We start from the raw sequence: 22,675 nt of genomic DNA, 5'->3' as shown, positions 1-22,675 counted from the left end.
TCTGGTTGTTTTGGAGTGAAAAAAGTCTTGGGAACTTAGTGGATCTTTACTGAGAATGTAGCATAAGAGTCTGGTTTTATTCTAATAATAATAATATACCTTCTGTGAGCAAGACTGCAGGTAAACAATTTTCTTTCCTTTGCACAAGTAAAGCAGCAGCTTGTAGTGACCCAGCTGAGTGTGCGGAAAGCTGACTCAACGAGTGTGTATCTGACATGTTCATCCTTTATTTGTTGGCTCGATACAGTCCTTTTTGTTCAGAAATGGAACAGAATTTGCAGAAACCCCTCCCCCAAAGAAAACCAATTTTATCCAGAATACGGAGAGGACTGTTGGGACGATGTTCTAAAATGTGTGCTTGGAGCTTGGGCTTCTCTACTTCCCTTTCCTTTCTCTCCCTTCCCCTCCTCTGAAATACCTGCCAGGTTGTTCTTGGGTTGTTATGCTGGGGGTAGGGGGAAAAGCTTTTTAGGCTGTGATAAAATGATAAAAATTATGAACCACTGTTTAGGTATGTGACTCACTTATGGTAGGAAAACAGTGAAACACTATTTGCCTCCTTTAATAATAGCTGGTTTTAAGTATCATGAATAGTTTCCAGATTCATATTAGGCATTGGAGGTGGGCAGTCCTGTTCAGCAAATTCTACTTCTTTCACGTTTTCTTCAGCACACAAGTATACACATAGTTGTAGACATGCAAACTTAAAAATTACATTGTAAGCGTAGTATGTTCTTGTTTTAATTTAGGAAAATAAAGAAGCTGAATATGAAAAGCTGATCCTTGCTTTAAGAAAGGAACAAAATATTTATTCTACACTAGTGAAGACTTTCAAAGAATCAGATAGGTAAGTACTTTTTCTGTTTTGGTGCATGATCTAAACTCAAAGGGCAAAAGTCAGAAATTGTGAAAAAAGATGCCGCTTAACTGGAGTGGTGATTATTTTGTACCAGCCAATTGTTCAAAAGACATAAACTAGCTGTAGTAGTCTCCTTAAAAGAGAACTATTTTTGTAAGTGGGGTTATATTATCTAAATTACTTGAATGTTTCTGAAAATATTTCTGTTTGGATCGGAATCTCATATGAGCCAGATTTCCAAAGTAAGCAGCTAGATTTTCAGAGGAGGTACATGTCCTGTGTTGGAACATAGGGGAAGAATCAAATGGCAGTGAAGTTTTGGGTGCTGGATGATTTGCCAAGGTTTACTCCTAAAATACAGATAATGCTTATCTTAAAAGTGACACTGTGAGATTTTGATGAGAATATAAGCCGGTAAGATTTTGGAGAAGGTTAAACAAAACAGACTAATTGAAGTTTGCATAGTATGCTTTCAATGTAAAGCATTCAGAAGTATGGCAGGAGCAAGTGTGTTTTAACCTTTTAAGATCAAAGAACACAACATTTTAGAAAGAAATCTGTGGCCTACTTTGTATCCTATTATTGCTTGGCAGTTGAGGAGGAGATGTTATGATAAAATAAAGAAAATTCTTAGCCTTTAGATAAAATAAATATAAATGTTTTATAAAAAAATTTACTTTTACTGTTATAATTACAAATATCTTAATTAGGTATTGGCAGCATTTGAGAGCTAGCTCCTGACTCTTCCTGCCTGAAGGCGATGGGCCATACCTGCCAACTTTGTGGGAATGTGTGTTTGTATTTTGCAGTTGTTTATAGACCACTATAGTTTGGAAACCATGAAGTGAGTAACACTAAAGTAGACGATCTTGTATTTGAATTAAGCTCATTAATAGTAATGCCATCTTGGGCTTGGCCACAGCTCAGAAGCTCTTTTAGATGCTAGAATCTTTTTCATTAGAAATAGTGATAGAAGTCAGATTATGGAGAATATTTCTTATCTCTGGGAAAAGAGCAATGGCTTTTGTGGCTTTTCTGTTGAACAATCACCAAATGAAGGAAGAAGCCAGTTTGTTTTAATATTTCATATGGAGGGTGTGACCTGCCATTGAAACATGTTCTGTGGCAAGGTGATTGTCAACACTATGTAGTAATGACAACAAAGTAACATAGCTCTGATAGTAGTTTTTCTTAGAATATCTTTCAAATGAGGAAAATTATAACTGTAGTTATAATCATTAGGGTAATAGGAGTTTTCCAATTAACTTCTGTAGGATCAGGATCATTAGTTCTCTTTTCTTGATACGGACTTATAGGATGCACAGAGCAGTGCGTGTTATGCAGCGATTTGCAGAGGATGTGCAATGATTCAACAATAGAGCTGGAAGTTGGAGGCAGGTCTCATTTCTCCTCCTCGTAGTTCTGTGGGCTGAGATGTGCTGTAAATCTCATCAAGGAAGACTTGAACCCCCAGAGTTCTGGGGAGCTGATAAACAAGCCCTGCAGATAAATTCAGCTTCCTCATTTGTGTAATTGCCATCAGCAGTGACATGGATTTTAGACAAACATCTGTTTTCTTGCTGACATACCTTCTTTTAAGCACTATTTATTTTAAGCAACCTGGATGGTTATTTTTCAAGCTAAGCTACCGGATGTCAGGACCAAGACATTTCTTGTCTCTCCAAGCAGGGAATCAATGCTTTTTCTTATAAAACCTTTAACTCATCAAAAGGAGAAAATGTGCTTACTTAGCTTCTAGTAATGCATGTGTTTGTTTTTATTCTTAATTTTTTGCTGAGCATTTAAGAGCTCTGTCTTCAAAGATACTCTTGAGTGAGGGAGAATTGGTTAAAGCAATAGTTTCTTGTGCAGGAAACACTGACAACAGCACACTTGTCAGAAGACAGGCTGAGTCTCTTTTCATACGTGCTGTCTTTTAATTAATGCATTTCTACAATATGCTATTGTTCTCATGCAAGTATGATGTGCTGTATGTTCCTGTATAGTCTCCTGTAAGATGGTTTTAAATTTTTTTTAAAGATTCCTGAATTCTCTGGCATTTAGTGCTGTGGATTGGAAATTCTACAGCAGCTTAATTTACTTAAAACACTGACGTTCTGAGCGAAGTAAATGTGAAAATAAATAATACAATGAGTTCAGTAACACCTTGTTATTTATTTGTTATTGAATCAAATTTATTTAATTTTATTACAATTTCAGTTTTTAGTGTGCTCAAGTCTTTTTATGGACTGATCAGAACTGTCTTGTCCACGTTGTTGAAGGGTATGGGGAGATATAGCAAGGGATAGCTAGAGGTGCTGACACCGTGAGGCCTGAGGGGCAGTGACTGATGCTAAAGGAAGAGCTTCAGTGGCCACCTTGGAAGAAAGCTGCTTAAAGAATTAATTCACGTTGACAAATTGTCATTTGTAAGTTTTGGCATGACACCCCATTGAGATAATTAAGACAATTTAGACCTTAAAAGGTCTTTTTACAGACTGTCAGATAAATGAAGAAATAAAACAGTTAGTTTTGTCTGGATCATATTTTCAATGAAACATGATTTTTTATTTTTTCTTAAGTGTAGCATTATATAGTATAGTTCTGTAGCAAGGGAACAAAGTTTCCATGGTCACCGTAAAATGAAATACACAGAGCCATCAGTATTATGTCATAATGATATTTTTCTGGCATACTTTTCAGAAGTTCGTAATTTTGATTTTCCTTAACAAGAATTACACAGAAGTTGGCTGGTATACTATATCTGTCACATTCAAGCTGACTTACAAGCAGCACAGCTCCAAACAACAAGAAAAGGACGTATATGTAAAGATTTAGTCTCATCTTTCTATGTAGGGATTTGTTTATTCTTATGCATCAAAATGATGTAACTGTGTGATGAAAAGCAGTGATGGCTAATGTGAAATGGGGTCTTTGTGGAAGCCCAGATGTATGAAAGATGCTGAGGTGCACAACAAAATGTTCTGAATTGAATCTTGAAGATTTTTTTCTCTTTTTTTTTAGTATAAATAGCTTGCAAACAGAACTAAACAACATTTTCATGTTGCGAAAACAACTAGAAGAAGACGTTTTAGCTAATCGGAATCTGCAGAAGGTCTTAGAAGATCAGATTAAGGACATTAAAAACCAACAAGGTCTGTATACATGTGCAGCCCATCCCTTTTCTTGATCTTCTTGCGCAAAAAAACCCTGGTTTTATTACAGTCAGTGTGCTGGGATGGAGAAGAAACGTTTGAGAGCAGAAAAAGTTGTGAAAAACTTCTTTTCAGCTCTCTATACTGAAGATTATTTGGGGAATTTGTAACAGATTGTCTTTGAGCAATCAGGGCATATACAGAGGAATGGCTTTTTTCTTTCCATGCAGCAAATGTTAGTAATTCTATGGCAATTCTACTGCAGTGATCATTTCAAGCTGCCTCAATTTTGTACCCATAGAATTTACTGTTTTCTGCAGGAGTCAGAGATTCCTGGCTTTGAATAAATCTGTGGCCATGGGATCGCTTTCTGATCGTGGAATGTTATTATTTCACAATACTTTGGTAAAGAGCTTGTGTCTCAGGAAATGGCTAGACTCCTCCTAACAGAAGAAATATTTCCAGAGACAGAAAAAATAGCCAGAGGTTTTGTTATTTTGTAATTCAGAAATAGTAGAGCTTTTAAATATAACTTACCTTTTAGCTTTTTTTATTGTACTTCTTTGGACGTGTTTTTAATATATACTTAGATATGGAAAAGAATAATGTAAGCGGACATTGCTAAATATAGTTTACTGCATATGTACAGATGTATCTGTTTTATTCCATAGGGGATATATAAGTAACAATAAAGCCTGTTCACTTACCCCTTTAAACTTAGATTTCAGTTTTAGCATCACTCCCTTGACAGCTATGATAAGTGACAAAAGGTAAGCTGCTGCCGTTTCAGAGTTTCCAACCTCAAAAGCACAGAGATGATGAACAACTAGGGTAGACCAAAGGGTTTTGTGGATAGCCCTGGGTTCTCAAGAGCAGTTGTGTTGAGGGTGAGGCTGCTAGGAATGAAGGCTCTGAAAATTAGTAATCATTTGTGAAGCTTTGGGTTCTTGCAGCAGCCATGGGATCAGTGTCAGAGCTGGGAGTAGGATTTGGATGTCTCTTCTTTGTCCTAATTTAGATATGCTTTCTCCCTATCTAATGAGATATATTTGTAGAATTAACTGTCATCTATATTGTAAATGAACAGGTGTTTATTGAAACATAACAAATCATTCCTGCAGTTATAAAGGAAATTAATAAGTAGCTATTTTCAATTCAATTTATGCTATCTTTTGACCCAAAAGGAAAATAAATTCAATAACTTTGTCTAACCCGGCTTTTTGCCTTGAGACCTTGAGTTCATGTTCATAAAAACATAGTTAAAACAGAGTAACTATTCATGCCTTACTTATCCTTCCTAAAAATTATTTCTAATTGTAATGCTAAGTATGCAAATTATAATTCAGAATTACATTCACAACTCATGCTGATAACCACAGAAAATACAGTCACAGAAAATATAGCATGTCTACGTGTCAGAAGCACAAAGAAATATGAGGACAAAATTTATTCGATTAAACAGAAAGCTTATTTTGGGGGATGAAACATTTTAACTGGCCTCCCACAGACATACTAGTAGGTTCTTTTTCAAAAAGTCCTGTCTTTGCATTTTATGCTGTGTTTTCCTGCAAATAGAGTTTCTGAAATAACTCCTGTCCTTGGTTATTTTGACAGATGAAACCCTATCTTTCTGTGGAGATCAAACATCTTATATGAGTATCTGTTTAGGAGAGCAAGATCATTTAAGCCTACAAATAGACCATCTGTCTCTTGAAGAACTTAAGAAAAAGGTATTGATCTTTTTTATTATTTACTGTTTCTAATGGCTTAATTCTGCTTCGTTTATAGTTTGTGCATCCCTCACAAAAAGGTTTATTTAGGTACAGTTGTGCAGTTCTGCAAGGATTTGAAGTTTTCATCTCTCTGGTTTGTGATCCACATTTTATGAACTATTTAGTCTTTGTTACACCACATGAGCTTCAGAATCAGCTGAAAGATAGGGGGCTTGCTGCAAAGGTTTTATGATAGTTAGACACCTGGATTCAAATTTCAGACTCAATACCATGTTTTAGTCATCGTGAAGTATACCAACTCCAAAGAAAAGTTTTTGCATTAGGTATCCTACAACGTGTATTATAGGCATCTTTATTAATCATGAAGATGGTAGTGGTGACTATAATTTATACTTCTGTATAGCACACTCCATCCCAGGATTTGCAAATCTTTTGGTAAATACGGCATGTTATAAAATAACCCTGAGGCAAGTTAATGCTGTCTCCATTCTACATAAGGAGAACTGAAATTCACAGACATTAAATGTGCAGACCATTGTCATACAATAAATCAGTATCGGAGTTTGGATCTTGTTCTTCTGACTCCTTATCCTATGCAGTGACCTCTGATCCATGCACCAATTTATGACAAGGAATTATTTTGAATATGGTTGTTTGGGAGTGAACATAAGTGAAGTTTTATATTTCTCGTGGCCAGCTGAATTGTAGGCAGGTGTTCAAAACCTGGAGGTGGGTAATCTGAAGGAAAGAAGTTTGCCTTACACTGAACAGGTGTCAATAAAAAAAAAGCCCCAGATTGTGTCCCAGTGCCATTCTGGGGTTATACCACTTTTATCTCCAAACACATTCCTTTCAGTGTGTTCAGGGACACTCATTAGCAAAAGATGTTTATAAACCATTTCTTACCTGAAAAGGGTTTGTATGCCTGAAAGCTGACCTGTTTTTTTCCAAATATATTAATTGGTCTAATAAAAAGATTTCACTTTCTTCTGCAAACGTTGCCTTCTTGATATACTGCACGAGTCTGTGACAGTAGTGTCTGTTCAAGAGTCTTGAACATGATTGTCCATTCAGATTTTGTATCTGTGAAACTACTCAGAATGATAGTGGCTTATAAAAGGGTGTTTGAGATAGAATAACAGGTTGTTTCTGAATGCTACTATTTCCCTGTAATGCTGGTTTCCCTTGCGCTAAAATGTTTCTTCTCAAATCAGCCTATTGGTATGAGGTGCCCTCAGGTTTCTTCCTGCTACTGAGTTGTGAAACTTGATACCTCAACTTAATAACATGGCTGGAAACTACAGTCTTGCAAGTTAAGATTTCTTGAACACTAACTCACAAATATATAATCGTGTTTTTCATACATAGTGAGATTGCCTCACGAACAGATGTAGAAGCCCAGGCTTTCCAACTCTGCAGTTTAGATTTAGCTGGAGATTCATATATCATCATTTGTTTTCATACTAGTATGGATGTTACTGGTTTTGCTTGTTCTTCCTTTGGTTATTTAGGTTACGGACCTTCTCTTGATGGTTAAGGATCTGCAGTCAATTAATCAAGAACTTAAGAAAAAACAGCTTGGACTTTGTACAACAGATTCTCAAGGGAAGGAAGCACTAAAAATATTAAACTACAGTGAGGTAGGTTTTCTGTGTTAAGGTAGTGAATCTGACTCTCACATCTAATATACCTTGTGGAGTCATTTACATCAGTGCAGAATGAGTGTAAAACCCTCGGGGCTTAGGTTGCTAATTCCTTGTAATAACTTTTTAAATTAATGATGTAAACAACTTAAGCTGTTAGCACAACAGAGAATCAGCTCAATGCAAGTGTTCAGTGATGTGTCAAGTTGATTTTAAGGAAACAACTTATACATTAAAATATTAGTTGGGTCTGTGATATATTCGTTTTGCCAATTGAAAGGGGAGGAAATAGTTAATTTTACAAAGAAAGCAATATCTTATGTAACGTTTTTGCTATTACTGAATGTCTGCTTGTCTACTGTTCGAGAGTCATTCTCACGCTGTGTCTAATTCTGGAAGAGCTTAGTTCATATCTCCTCTGCATCTACAAAACAACTAGGGTTCACCATGGCCAAAAAGGAAAGCATAGCACTTTGAGTCGCTTAAAAATGCATGGTTGTTCCTTCATATAGAATATAGAAGTATATGAAGAAGTGGCCAGCTTTGTGGTAGATTGCCGAGAGGTGCAAGGAAGTAATCGTTGGTGGGTGTTTCATTCTTTTGCCCAAAGCTAAGGCTGTTTTAAGCTATGGGGAAGAAGAGGTCTTGGCAAAATACTTGCACTGAGAAGCATTTTGGGTGCTAGGTCCCCATGTGTCGTCTTATGTGTGAGTGGCGAAGGATGTTCAGGAGGCTCTGGTAGATTCTAGTGAACCGTCTAGCTTGTTATAAAGTATTACTTGAAACGTGGCTGGTAGTACTTTTCTTTATATTGTGTTGTGGTTTTTGCTTTCAGTTACATTGTTCTTGTGCACCACATATTGAATAGGAAGGTAAAAATATAAAAGGAATAATGGTGCTGCTAGTATTTTGTGTTTTGAATTTCTGAATTAAACTCGAACAAAAAATTAGGAATAGTTTGAATCAGTTATGTGTACGGATTGCCCAGTTCTGGAACTGGGACTGTGGTATTGATGATTTTTCTGCAGGACAGCTTGTTTGGCAGGACTCTGGAAAAAGGGTCATGTCTTATCGTATGTGCTGCAGATGCACTGGGAGCAATCGTCAAATGTCATGAAATATTCTTGCTTTCTCCCAGTTTTAAGACATACTCATGTTACCTTTAATTGAAATATGTTTTAAATTATAGATCGATCTTTAGGGGTGCCATGGCTTATATTAAAATAATGAATTTACATGTTACTGTAATAGGTTTGCTTGAAAAGCTTGTGGGCAATCTGTTTCAGAGTGCATGCACTTTCTATAGATTAATATTTTTAGCAATTTGCCTCGTCATCCTGCAGAGGGTGCTGCACCCCCACTGATGTCGTAGTTAATACCAAAGGAATTCATGTCCTGCGCTAAGATTATCATGACAAGATACTGTGCGCTCCTGAATTTGTCTCGGCATGAAAAGTACATATAGGGCTACTTACTTAAAAAGCTGTCTACATGAAATTAGATGTAGAATTAGATGTAGACAAGGAGTGAAGCTTGTAAAATACAAATAAACCCCAACATTTTGGTAAAGGAAATAGGAAAGTAAAATATGGTATTTCAACCTGTGCCAGAATGATAATAGTACTATGGAGCTTAAAAGTGAAAGGATCTGTAATTAAAGTTTTGTTTAAAAGGTACCATTTTATCAGTCTGGACAATAAATAGCAACCTGGATTTTGGGTTATGGATTGTGACAACCGTGTGTTTGCATGTTAATAGCCATTGTCAAAAACCCAAAGTTCTATTTTTTTGTGTGTATTTTGGGCCAGCATTTTTTGGCAGGTAGTGCTGAGATGACACTAACATATGTGCTATAAGAGGAATTTGGACAGACACAGGAAGATGTATCCTGCTCAGGCTCTTAAAATGAACCGATCTTTCTTTTCCTTCACAAAGCCGGAGCACAAATGAGATGAATCTGCGTGTTGGTGCCTCTGCAGGGCATCTCCCAAAGGTCTGACAGCCCCTAGTACTCTATTTCTTGGCTTCATGTTCGGAAGGGAGGGGGGAGAAGGAGAGAAAAAGGTTGTTTCTGTACTGTCCTCTGAACATCTGCTTTCTCTGAGAGAAGCAGCCTCAGTGATTTCAGCCTTCAGGGCTCCGGGGATCTTTGCAAACCAAGCATATCACGGATTCATTTAGGAAAAACATTCTCAAGGTTTTCAGTCTCCAAGGAAATACTTTAAACAGGCAGCTTATTCTTAGTAGACTTTTTTTCTGGCCTTAAGACACTTATTTTCTTTCAGTATTTTGTTGAACATTATGTTGTATTCCTTGGAGCACAGAAAGTTTCTTTTCACCCTCTCAGACACAGGACCATAGGACCAGCCTCAAACTGCAGTCGTTCGTTGTCATAGTGTGCCATAACCTGTTGGTCTTATGTAATAGTGTCACTCTAAGAAGCACGACTTATTAAGCCAAATACTGGCCTGGGAAAAGCAAATACTAAAAAACGTTGAGTCATAAAAGGTAGTTGCATTGGGTGGATAAGTTATATGTGCAAATAAGTTTAATTTTAATACACAAATGCAGGGTTTGACCTGAATCTACACATGGAAGATTAAACCTTAACAGTTTTTTTTATAATAGCTAACATTATTGAACTTCTGGCATCCCATGATTACAACAAAAGGATATCTTTTTATAATGCATGCCCTTGCTACGTACCACAATCCTGTCTGTGTTTTCCTCGAGTTTTCAGATTGTCTTTGCTTTGTGTTGTCCTAGGAAACCAAGTCTGAGTGAAAATACCAAAATGATTCAAACATGACTCGGAAGTTAGTTTTCAATATAGATTTCTAATAGTAAAAGACAAATATATTAATATGCTGCACCATCTGGTTTCTGCCTTTTAAAATTCATATTTAAAACCATTAGAATTGCTTATACTGCTAGGGATTGGAAGAGAAAAAGGCTTTTCTCATTTATTTAATTCATATATATGTATACATTCTATGCATACTCAATTAAAAAATCAAAACCCACACCTGCATTCAATTCCCAGCGTTCTTAGGAAGCAAAAATAACTCTCCCTGCAGAATCCTGTTTGTCTGCGATTGGACTGACAAGCTGTGAGCCAAGACTTTCCAGCATGAGATACTGGGGAAGCAGGTTTCTCTTTTCATGTCATAAGTTTCAGCACTGCGCTGTATATCCATCGAAGCTATAAATATCACATCCATGATCTCTAGACACCAGTTTCTTTCCTTCCAGTCTGTCAACTGAGTCTCTGTACCTATAATCTCAATTTTTTGTAATTATGCTCAAGATTCTGCTTCTCTTGTCTTCAGGTAATTTTTCTTTAGCCCAAGTCACACCAAAATATGACTGTTATACACAGCAGTGGTATATTATTGCCACAAGTGCTTTAAGACTAAAATATTTATCTAACGCAAGTTACAATCCACTGTGCTGTATCCGACTTATGGTTTAATGGTTTAGGCATATTAGGCATAGCGTCGTTGATATTTACCATCACTGTCGCACGTTTCTACTATTTAATGAGATTCTAGCAGCAAAGATCTTAAATAACTATCTTCTTCTATTAGATTGGGAAATGTTGCTATAAAACAAGATGATATAAATGTCCAATCTGGTCTTATCACAGGGGAGTGGTGGGACGTGGTAACTGCAGGTCACTTGTGATGGATCCCAAAGTGGGATGCGAGACTATCCTTTTACTCCGTTTGTTGTCTGGCAGGATGTGCCAGAATGTGGCTACTGAATATAATAATTCATTGTAAACACGAGTTTTTCTTATGATCGGTATTAAACCGGCATAGGCAAGGCTAAATTCTGTCCTCTGTTGCCAGAGGAAACTGAGTAGAGGAGGTGAGTTTTAAGTGAGATGAAAATACTCTCCGTGAGCTGTGTGTAGATGAAGCTCACTCAGTAGTGGTCTTCGCTGCTGTTGAGAGAGGAGCAACGTGTGCGTCTCATCCCTTGCTTGCAGATCTGTTGCTGAGATGTAACATCCAGCAAACCAAAGGGGTTCTGGTCTTGCTGTCAGTTATGCTGATGTCAGGAACTTGGGTTCCGCTGCTAAAAAAAGCTGAGTCTTCCTCCTCCTCTTTGCTCAGGAAATATTAGTGATGGGGGATGGCTTGGGTTCTGTGGCAAATAGGGAGAAAAAGATGATTTGGCACCATTCGCCAATTTAGGCAGATTTGGGCAAGACAAAGCAGATTGTAACCTTCAGTGTTACGTAAATCTTTTTAGTGTATAGCAAGCTACATGTGCTTTGTTTTAAAAGCATCTATTTCTTGGATGCTGGAGAAGAGCCTAAATTATGTAGCAAATGAAAATAAATTCTGGAAATTGGAAAATAAAATAGGCACAATGAGAACATGACTGAAGATATAGAGGTCCTTTGCCAGAAGAGGTTAAGTGATTTTTGTATTTTTTTGTAAATTCGGAGGAGAAAGGGTTAAATAAAAATGAAGGAATATATGAGATGAAGTTTCACTGTATTTAATGTGAGTCATTCCTGGTTTTTATATTAATTTCCTTTGATCTTGTTGAAGAAATCTAATTCAGTGTTTGTTACTTTATATTACAGGCTTTTTTATTTTTCTTTTAAGACATGTCACTGACTTATTTATGCATGTTTCATATCACAGTATTTTTTTTGTGCTACATTTTCACATCATTCCATACTTTGTGTAGTGTCTTGAAATAACAGAGGAGCCTGTGATGCAGACTGAAGATGGTGACAATGACAGGAAGATGCAGAACAGTCAATTTTCTGAGAGGGTCAGTCAGGTAGGACACCGCTCTGGGTACATTATGTTACAGTACTCTTGTCTCTGTGTGCCTTTGTGTTCTAAGAAAATAAGAATTCTTAGTCTTTTGCAAACAAAGTATACTTTTCTTGGTATGTGATTTTGCTTTCAACTAATTGTTATCCTAAAGAGTTTCTGAAAGCTTTTTCCTATATTTTTCTGTTGCTAGGGTTTTGCAGTCAGGATAGCTTTCGTTCTGGTCCTTGTTTTCTCTTGTTTGGGTACTCATAATCTTCCTTAATGGGGATGACAAAGTCCCTTGAGATTGTGTTTCTTTACATACACGCACGCTGGTCTTCAGCCTCTGTTGCAGTCAGGCCTGTAGTACAAATTGTATAAGATTCACTTGCTGCTATGATTGAGGAAAAAATACTGTAGGTCCTTCTTCAGGGTTGAAATACTTGATGTCTTGGTAACTTGTTGACTGCGTTTTCATACATACAGGAATCTGCTGTCCTCTTATTCTATCATTCAAAAGCGATGTAATATAAAGTATCATGGAATCATGAAATGCTTCAGGTTGCATGGGACCTTAGAGGATCATAGAGTGCAATTGAAGTTGAACCCTTCTGGTTTAAAAACTGTAACATGCTAAAATATGACACAAAATGGGACATTTTGATTAGTAGTGTTGAAGAATAATGATGTTCTGTTCTTTGAAATTTGCAATTTCTGTGTTTTCTGTGTTTACTAGGTGTGCCTTCAAGTGTCTTTGGATTTTCCTTCTGAGCCGGATAAACAGGTAAGCGATGTATTGTAAAGGTTCTCTTGACTCTTAAACATCTTGATCTGTCACTGCTGATGTCTACTGATGGAGACTGTATCCAAATGAGCCCAGTGTAAATTCTCACGTAATTGATACGGAAGACTTTAATTGATTTTCATGGAGAGAACCTATGTAGAAACTTCCTAGGACACGTCTACGGTGTTGCGTACAAAAAGTTGGCAGTTTGTAAATACTTCAAGTTGCATCCTGTCCTGGCCATCAGGGCTCCCATCTGGAGACCCCGGGACAGAATTTGCTACTGTAAAGACAGATGATTCAAAAGTGAACTAATAAAAATTTAGCTGCAATCTGCAGGCAGCGTTTCAGAAGTTTCATACCTCTTCATAGATAAAGACCTTCAGGGAAATCTACTTACAACTGGTCACTATGAATTAATCATATGAAATAGATGTTAATTAGTTTTTCTATTAATAAATAGTAAGTGAAATGTCTGTGGATGCTTCTTAACGTAGATAAAGAGCATCAGGAATTACAAAACCTGATTACAGAAGGGTTACAGCCCTGAATTTAGTAGAACACAGCATGCCTGTGTAATAAGAAAATGTTTGCAATTTTTTAACAGATAACTCCATCAGGCTATTCAGAGAGTTTCTGCAAAGATAGACATTATAGGAGTCCAAGTAAGCCTCAGTTTGAACATGATACAACTGGCAAACACTTTGGCAGAATAAGAATGAGTGAACATGAAACAGAAGAGAACTTGCTCACATCTCCTTTAAGAGAAAATAGAACATCTATACTGGAATCTACGTAAGTATGAGGGATATGCACTGCTTTTGACAGTATTTCTCTTTGAGAAGAGAATAAAGTAATTTTGCTAAAATGAATTTTGATAATGGTGCTGTCTAATTTACCTGAGAGATTGGCAAGGCGCCTTCAGAGCCATTTCAGTCTATCATGCAATTAAGTAATTAGGAAACATACTATCAGTAGAAATCCTTATGAAAAACCCATTACAAAAAAAACCTCTGCAGAGTTACTGATATACGGAGCTTTACTGTAGGGACTGATTGTTTTCAGGATGGGGTCTAACAGTGTTAAAGGGCTCAGGTGATAATAGGTGGTACTTTTTTTTTAAAAAAATAAAATGTCTGAGAGCATAGGCCAGTAAAAGGTGGTGTGGTGGAGGGGATGATGCCGTACTGCTGTAAAAATTATATGTGTAAGGAACTAAGGATGGAGGAAATGGATTTACAGTGACTGTTTTACAGGGTTAATTTTGAATGGACATTACTGTACGCTTTGTGGCCTTTGCCATTTCATCTGAACTGCTTGGACAGAGGTTTGCCCTCTGTCAGCAGTTTAGGGAGTCTGTGCCCATGTCCTGCAGTTGACTAATTGGTTATTCCAGTGTAATTACTTGTAGGACTGTGCTGAGATGAACCATGTTGTAAGTACTTAGGTCACTTTTCATGCAGGAGAAAATACTTGGGTAACTAAATCTGTATAAGCCCTACTGTAACCAGTGTTTTTCAAGTGTGTGTGTGTTACACTATGATTCGATCAATCCCCAGCTGAAACGCTCATTTCCATAGAAACCGGACAATACCAAACAAGAAAAGAGTGTATAGAAAACCCACACCCTGACTAGCTTTGTTTTCCCTCAGTTTCATGCTTACACTACTTAATCTCCTGGTTGAAAACTGAGTTAGAGCTTTGCCTGGAGATCATTCTCATTTTCCTTTCCTAGTTCTCTCCACACTGTAATGACTATGTACAACATTACGGGACTTTTTTCAGTGCCCATCAGTGCTGCTCCTTCAGCTAGCCATAGTGGTTTCTGGAGAGTCATGGGAATGACCTTCCATATACGTTGTGCTCAGCCATGCTGGTGGCAGAACATCCTGTGGAATTACACAAGTCAAATCCTGTTTTCTGTGTTCAGCGTGCACTGCACTTGACTTTACTCAAGCGATTCTATATTTTTACATTACTATTTTAAACTCTCCGACACGCATAAATGGTCTTAGTTGTCAAAGCACTAGTTAGTGGTAAATGAGGAGATACTACTCTCGTAGAAGATGAATAGGTAACATTGTTTTATTTGTTAACTTTACTTAAAAGTCTGCTAATGAGTGATCCCAGCACCATCGTCTTTACCAGTCTAGTGTGTAATCTTTTCTATGTTCAAGTATAAATGACCAGATTGACTGGTGATGAGCCTGTACTTTGCATAACTTAATTCTCACTAATGACATTAGATGCCAGAGAAAGACATAAAAAACCTAGTTAGCTTCTACCATTTCAAATGCTAGCTATACAAATGCAGTTGTTTTAAGTGCTGGTTTATATGTTTAGTGGCACAAACAGCTGTCTATTGGATGCATGAAATCATCTGTAGAATTTGAGGGCTTGCTTGTGCTTTAAATGTCTCTTATTTGGCTTCAGTTTCACTTAAAACATTGCTTTCCAAACTGTTGTCCATGGACCACTAGTTATCTGTGGGGCAGTTTGGTGGTCTGTAGCGAGCTGTTTTTGCAGGCTTTTGGCTGCTTTCTCAGTTTCCATCTTCCCTGTTACATTAGAAATACATGAAGGGATAGATTTTCAGAAGAACTCAACATCTAGACTCTCCTGTGGTTTTGGTAGAATTTTATTTTTAAGGTAGTTAACTGAGAGAGTAAACTCTTTTGAAAAGCCATCCATATTTCTTATATTGCTGTGTTACGTAAGCAATTAGTTTAGTTACCAGAGGTTTAGTATCTGTTCACAAATGGGGAGAGGGGTGGTAGAGCATATATAGTCATAAGTAGGAGAAAAGCATTGATGAGATAATTTATGATATAACTCATGTTTTGTGAAAAGGTTTCAAAAACTCTTCGTTAGTGAGTAATTCATTAGTGAGTAAACGGAATCTCCTGGGAATTTCAAATATGTCAAGACACTGCAAAAGAGTTTCTTAGAAGGTATTCTTGTTTGCTTAAGTAAAAATCAAAATTCACGCCTTTTCTTTCCTCTTTCCCGAGTATAGCAGAGAAGAACAAATGAAAATTGTAAATGAACTGTTAGATCATCTGAACACAACTGAGGATGAATGTTCAAGTGAAGATACAGAGAAAAAGGATGAAAAAGATCTTAGGCAAATGATTATTCAACTAAGAGCTGAACTCAAACATTTCAAGCAGGTCAATAAATTCTTAAAGCAGCAAGTAGAATTGAAATCAACTTTTGATGGGAAGGAGAAGCTTTATCCAGAAGCAATGCCACAGATTAATAAGGATATTGAGTTGTTGAAAGTGGAATTGAAAGATGCAGCTACACAAACAATGACTTTAGAGAGTAATGTCATGAGATTCAAACATGAAGGCAAAAAAGGAGCCTCAGAAGAAAAACCAAAATATTCAAGATTAAATGCAGAAAGAGAACATCAGCAAGAAAATGTGTATAAGAAGGGTGAAGAGCATGAAAGGCTTTTTTTTACAAGGAGAACAAATGAAGTAAGTTTATTTAAGATTATCTTTTTGGTACTCAGGGAATAGATGTATAAAAGAGAAAAATATGTTTCATTTCTAATATTAAATCTTGCTTTTGTGTAATTTTTAAAATTAGGAAAAGAGATGTAAGCCAAATATATTTTAGATAATTGTTCTTAATGTTCAGAGCTTTTCATCGCATACTTCAGTGTGCTTTAGAACATTAATTAATTGAATTTCAGTCCTCACCGGGACCAGACACTAGTAAATATTATCGCTTTTGGAAAAAGAGATAGTTTATAGCATAATGGTCTGATTCTGTACTGCCTTTTATCTCTGCATAGATGTTCATAATGTGCGGAACCAGAGCATTCTGAACTGATAGCTTATTAAATCTAAATGGCAAATGCATTCTAGAAAATTGAAGACTTGCATAATGTCTGAGAGCATGCTGGTGAAGAGTTAATGGTAGATTTCAACAAACTCGAATCTTAATTTTAGGCTTTTATTAACATCTTATCATTGTGTCTTGCTTTTAGAGAAGTATGACCAGTAGTACTCTATAAAACTGTGGGGGGAGTTCTTCAGATTTGTTTGAAACCTAAGTGCACAGAATCTGTTTCGTGAGTACAGACGTAATTTGCTTGTGCCAGAGATAAGTTTTCAAGTCTCTTGTATGCAGGCAGTCTGTGATCCCCAAGAAGGAGGTGGGAAAACAGTGTCTACTAAAGAGTTCATGTGTATTGTTTCAGTAGCAGTTATAGAAGCGAAGTTGAAAACTCTTTGAAGATCTTGGCTCTTGCAGAGCAGACAAAGGAGAGTATTGCTTTTGGTTTTGTGCACTGCTAATGGAGAATGTTGTAGTGCCTTCTGCAAAGAATGCTTTCCATGACTTTAGTGATCAAGAGATTTCTGTGAGCTAGCAATTGGGAGCAACTCATTTTTATTTGGCTTGTTCTCGTTGGATTCATGTCACTGAAGGAAGGGGCTTGTAAACCAAGAGGTGGTGAAAGACTTTGTTCTGTGCAGGCATAAACACTTCAGTATAGTTCGGGATTTTAAGGAAAAGATTTTGGCATGCACAGCTGGTCCCTGGCAAACACCCTAGAAAATTCATGCCAGTCTTAGCAATAGGTTATGATACCCCTGAAAAAATTAAACCCTAAGTAACTCCTAAAAACTATGTCTTGTTTCACCAAACAATTTACATGTAATCAAAATCTATCAGAATATTTTCAGGTACATTCTTAGTCTTTTAAGCTTTCCTTATTGGCAGTAAATTTTCTACCTTTAAAAAAACCTATGTTTGGGGAGCAAAGAGGGTAATAATGAAAATGTTCTTGGGCTATTGTTAATGTTCTTAGTCTATTTGGCATTTGGTCAGTCGTGTTTGGCAGGTTGCCTGCTCTGATAGCTGTTCCTGCATCTTTGGGATGCCTTGGCTAGTCTGAGACAGAAAGGAGTGGATGTGCTTTCTCAGCTGTGTTGGTGCTGCCCAGGGCAGCTGACTTCAGGGACACATGAATTCATGAGGGCAGGTGGAAGTCAGGAAGCATCAAGATGGGTAGCAGAGGGGGAAAGGGTTTGGGGACCTAGCTGGCCTGTTAATGAAGATCTGCTTGTGATGGCTTGCTTAATGATGTCTTTGAGTTGCTGGTCTGTCTTCTTGGGAATGAGGGACAATCCCTCTGAAGGCAAGTAAAGGCTTGTCTGCCCTCCACAGGGAATACCTAGAGTTCTTTCTGCAATCCTTTTTTTTTCCAAGTTCTTGTTTTCACTGAGTTTCAGTATACTGGTTTGATTCATCATTTTCCAGATTCCTCTCTAGTTTAATCAGTTGCAACCTCAATGCAATCCCTGAGTTAGTTGCTTTAAAAGCTTTCTTGTTTGGGCTAATGCAGTGTCTCTTTTGTTTCTGAATGGCTTTTATAAATAATTTCATGTAGCCAGCTGAACTGGACTTCGGGTAATCTGGGTGACATGTGTGTCTGTACAACAGCCCTGAGACAGGTGGAAATTGTTCGACGTTATTAGTGCAGTTTAGTAAAACTAGCAAGAAGTTCATCCCACTTGGATTTATTTTTCAACTTCCAAATGATATTGTATTCATGTATGTCCAAAAGGAATTGAGTATGTCATTAGGAAAATGGAACTTGCTTTTTATTATTTTAAATTGTGTAAGGACTATAATTGCTAAGAAATGAATGTGGAAAGGTATTTCAGAACACGTTGGGTGGTGAAAGAAATTACAGGACTTACGACACTGGTGGAGCAAATGAACAACAAAAAAATAAACTATATCTGAACGTGCCATTATTGATTTTTATTATTATTGCACACAATTCCATAACTCTCATCAACATATAGCGTGTTTTTATCTTTTTGGAGGCAGCACTATTTAATGCTCTGTCATTTAAACAAAGACACATTTTATGCAGTCTTTAAAAGGTGAGAGGCTAAAGTGTAATGACTTTAAGAAATTTAACTTCTCTCCCCAACTCCAATGATGGAATGTCTGTTACAGTAGGAAACAGGAATCCTGTGGAAGCAATTTATAGAGTGTATGGGTGAAGAAGCTATTTTCTTCATAAAGAATTTCTCTGTGGCAGAATAAATTTCCTCTGTGGCCGATGCAAAGCTATGTTGATTTGCTCAAAGGTATGAAAGAAGGCTAGTACAAAGTAGGGCCTATTGGACAGAGGCAAAAGGAAGAAAAGAAAATATGTTCAGGAATTTGTGAAAAATTAAGAGGATCTTCAATTTAAAAAAAAAGATTTAAGGGACACAGTTACTGAGCTGTCAGACATTTATGATATAAATCAGGAGACTGGAAAGTAGCAGTTAGAGAGGTCACTTTGGGTGAGAAACTGTTTTCCTAGGGCACACACAAATTCAGGGTTAACTAATATGCCTACTGATTAAAAGCCTTTGCTAGTTAATGGTGAATTTGCTGTCTTGCTTCATGAACTGGAAGCCGTTCATTGTGTGGCTGTGGATGCATAAGCAGCACTTACAGAAAATTGAACCAGTGGGATAGTTTTTTTTCCTCTCTGAATGTTTGTTTTCCACATTGCAAGGGTATTGCAATCTTATTTTCAAAACTATTTAATGTGACAGCTTACTGATCTTGCTGGAAAATTTTTATTTTTCCTGGAATATTTGTTTATACTTCCTTTACTTGACTGTTAGGTGCAAGCTACCAACTCCCTGTTTTATTCCATGCCTTTTTCAGACTGATTCTGCTTACCTGCCCAAGAAGTCCCGTCTGCCCGTTCTCTTAAAATCATCCAGACCATTAGGAAATGTGCCTTTGAACTCCTGTATGCAGAAGTCAGATTCAAAGCTACAGCATCATACCAGGGTACCTTATGAAGGTCTGAAATCATGTGAAGTACAAAACAAACAATTTCAGCCACAAACAAATGGAGAGTTATTATTGAATGACTCTGTAACTGAAAACCTTCAAGAAGAGCCTGCACAGGAAAGCACATCAGTGAGAGGTAAATAAAGAGGAGGCATAATGACTTGTAATGCTGCTTGAAATAGTGGCTTCTTGTCTTGTAGTAGAAAGTAAAAACAGATCATTTTTACATACGTACAATGCTGCTTAATCTTACGATTTTCTTGGGTAGGCAAATATATATAGATCTTGAAAAACACCTTTTTTTTCTTTTATCTTTGCTGCTAGAATGTAAAACAGCTTTGTATGGAATAGAAAGTGCTTTGTATACATGGCATAAAGTGTATAATAAATGACAGTTTCACAGGGTGCCCACATATATGTCAATGTTTAGGTAAATGAAAAAGTTCCTTTATATGATGCCAAGTCTAATGAAAACTGTCTGTAATGGAGACAGGAGAGTATAAAAATACTGTATTTGTTTATGCTGCATAAATAAGTTTTTCCAATATTCCACTGAGCAGTCAAGTCATCTGTGTCTGTTTCCAGTGTGGCTGGGTTAATTTAAACTCAGTTGTTGACAAAGTATCTGGATTGGCAAAGTAAGACAAATTGTAAGGCAGAGAACAATGGGTATTATATAAAGATTCGGAATGGTAAAAAAAAATAAAAATGTGCTTAGCAGAGTAAAAACTGAGTAGAGATGTAAAGGATGGGTGGGGGAGAGAGGAGGTGTAAATATAAGAAATAAGTTTCAGTTGAGTAGCAAGTGAGCCACTGTCAAACGCAGAGGCTGCAGAGGCTTTGTTGTTAATGTTAACGTTATTGTGGTAAGGGACGGATATGGCATGACTTTATTGTAAATACTCAAGTTGATAGGACTATAGCAATTAGTTTTGGTAGGTGCAAAATCCGTGGAGAATGCTGAGAAGGGAAGTACTTTAGAATTGGGTCCTGAAATGAATCAGAACCTGTTAGGACTGCAGTCCTGTGATTTCCTTTCCATGCTGATTTCTTTACCCTGGATAACGACTGTACTGCACACTTAGTAATTCTGAGACTTGATGCAATGGGAGGTTGCAGAAGATTAGTTTATGATCAATGCTCATATTGGAGAAACTTTTTAGCCTTTTCTCTAAGCTTAACATAAAACATTTAAAAATGCACTAAAAATTGATTAACTGTTACATTACAAAGGGGACTTGCAAATGTTTATCTTCATTTGTTGGTAGGAAGCCTTTGCAATTCACATTCTTAGTAGTTATCCTTATAATTAGTTCAAGTATTTTAAAAATATGTTCAAACGCTGTTTCATATGACCAGTAAGGTTTGTATTACATTTTAAATAGTTGTTCTTCCTTAGATGATTTTCCTGTTCCAAATTATCAGAGAACGAGGTTTGGATTTGTGGGGTGTTTTTTTTGTGTTTGGTTTTTTTTTTTTTTTAACTATCCCCACTTAATTTTTTTTTCAGTCACTTACTGACTTCTGTTTTACCTTCCCCCACTATTCTCCAGTTGACTCATTGCTCAGACTGGATAGTAGTGGGGTCCAGGTGGAGTTGCAAGGTGTTGATCTGGGTACAGGGGGCAAGAATGAATATGCGATGGACAAAAAACAGCAAAACTACCAAGGTAAAGCATTTATATGGTATAGTATAAAAAAAAAAAAATTTAAAACTCTAGTTTCTTCTGAATTGTGCAAAATTGTTAATTACTGCAGGTAATTGTCTCCCTTGCTGTTATTTGTGGGTTTTAAATCTCGTTTTCTTAGGTAGTATGGATTAATTGCTCTAAGGATCCAGGTTGGTCTTTTAAGGGTTATTCTTTCAGAAGGGCCACAGGGATTTATGAGTCTGGTTTCCAGTAAAAATAGTGAGTTGTATGCCTAACTCTGTTCCTAATGTCCTCACTTCTGAACTCTTCTCTGAATTAAATGTTTGTTACTTATTGCTTCTGCATCTAGTTATGAACTATTGGAATGAAGCGATTGAATGATAGGATTTTGCGTATCTGAATTATTTGAAGGCATTCAACTAGGTTGAAACCTAATGGAATCGTTTAATGAAAATGTAAATAGGCTCAATACTGTGTATTACGTGTTTCTGCATCATCCATTAGTCTTTTTCAGGAGGGCTTGAATAACCTGGTTAACATGTTGTGTATAGAGAGTACAGAGGCTATGGCCAATTTGGTAATCCTTTGTCACGTCATTAATTTTATTTGTATAAGTAGTTGCATTGAAGCCGGTCAGCTGGTTTGCAGGATTGTGCTCTATGTGTGCCCTTTGTGTGTGTGGACACATACAGGCACAGAGAGCTTATTAGTTCCCTTTTAATTAAAGGGCAGCGTTTCATTAAAAACTATAACCAGTATTCTAATCAGAAAGATTTCTTCCCTAATACCTGTTTTTATTTCCTGTTTTTGTTATCTGGAACATTTGCATGAAATCAGGATTGCAGAGTTTGAGTTCATCTAGTATCTTGCTTTTTTCCACCTCAGTGCGCAACCTTCTTTGGCGTCTGTGTTACTGCAGCGAGCGACTCTTAGAGAAGGGGGAGAAGCTAATGAACTTAAGTGTTGCATTTGAATGTGTCCTAACCCTAACTTAGGCGTTGTACTCAATAAATGTGTCTTCTTGAATTCATACGCAGGCATTTTTTGGAAGCATTTCTGTCCTGTGATTCTGTCACCTTTGGAATGACATGCATAATGGTGTGCAGTAATCTGTGTACTGCAGAGAGCATCATCTAGCCTTAATTTCAAATATATTGATATCCCAGTATTGCAGCTTCAATTTTTTCTGGCTTTTAGGTTATATTTGTTTTTATTCTCTTGTGCTTGGGCTTGACTTGGGCCTTTATAT

General features: G+C 36.9%; 1 protein-coding gene across 1 annotated transcript in view; it reads left to right on the top strand.

Annotated features, from left to right (window-relative positions):
- CDK5RAP2 (CDK5 regulatory subunit associated protein 2) overlaps window positions 1–22,675 on the top strand; it is an 82,868-nt gene that overhangs the window by 29,785 nt on the left and 30,408 nt on the right. Inside the window, exons 13-22 of the mRNA XM_009319338.1 lie at window positions 750–847; window positions 3,884–4,014; window positions 5,629–5,744; window positions 7,259–7,387; window positions 12,095–12,190; window positions 12,905–12,952; window positions 13,560–13,747; window positions 15,969–16,434; window positions 19,643–19,910; window positions 21,328–21,444. Of these exons, the coding sequence (XP_009317613.1) occupies window positions 750–847; window positions 3,884–4,014; window positions 5,629–5,744; window positions 7,259–7,387; window positions 12,095–12,190; window positions 12,905–12,952; window positions 13,560–13,747; window positions 15,969–16,434; window positions 19,643–19,910; window positions 21,328–21,444 (1,657 nt within the window). The remainder of the gene's footprint in view (window positions 1–749; window positions 848–3,883; window positions 4,015–5,628; window positions 5,745–7,258; window positions 7,388–12,094; window positions 12,191–12,904; window positions 12,953–13,559; window positions 13,748–15,968; window positions 16,435–19,642; window positions 19,911–21,327; window positions 21,445–22,675) is intronic.

This window comes from Pygoscelis adeliae, unplaced genomic scaffold (genome assembly GCF_000699105.1).
Source record: "Pygoscelis adeliae isolate BGI_AS28 unplaced genomic scaffold, ASM69910v1 Scaffold270, whole genome shotgun sequence".
NCBI classification, from domain to species: Eukaryota; Metazoa; Chordata; class Aves; order Sphenisciformes; family Spheniscidae; genus Pygoscelis; species Pygoscelis adeliae.
This window is presented reverse-complemented; position numbering and strand designations above follow the sequence as displayed.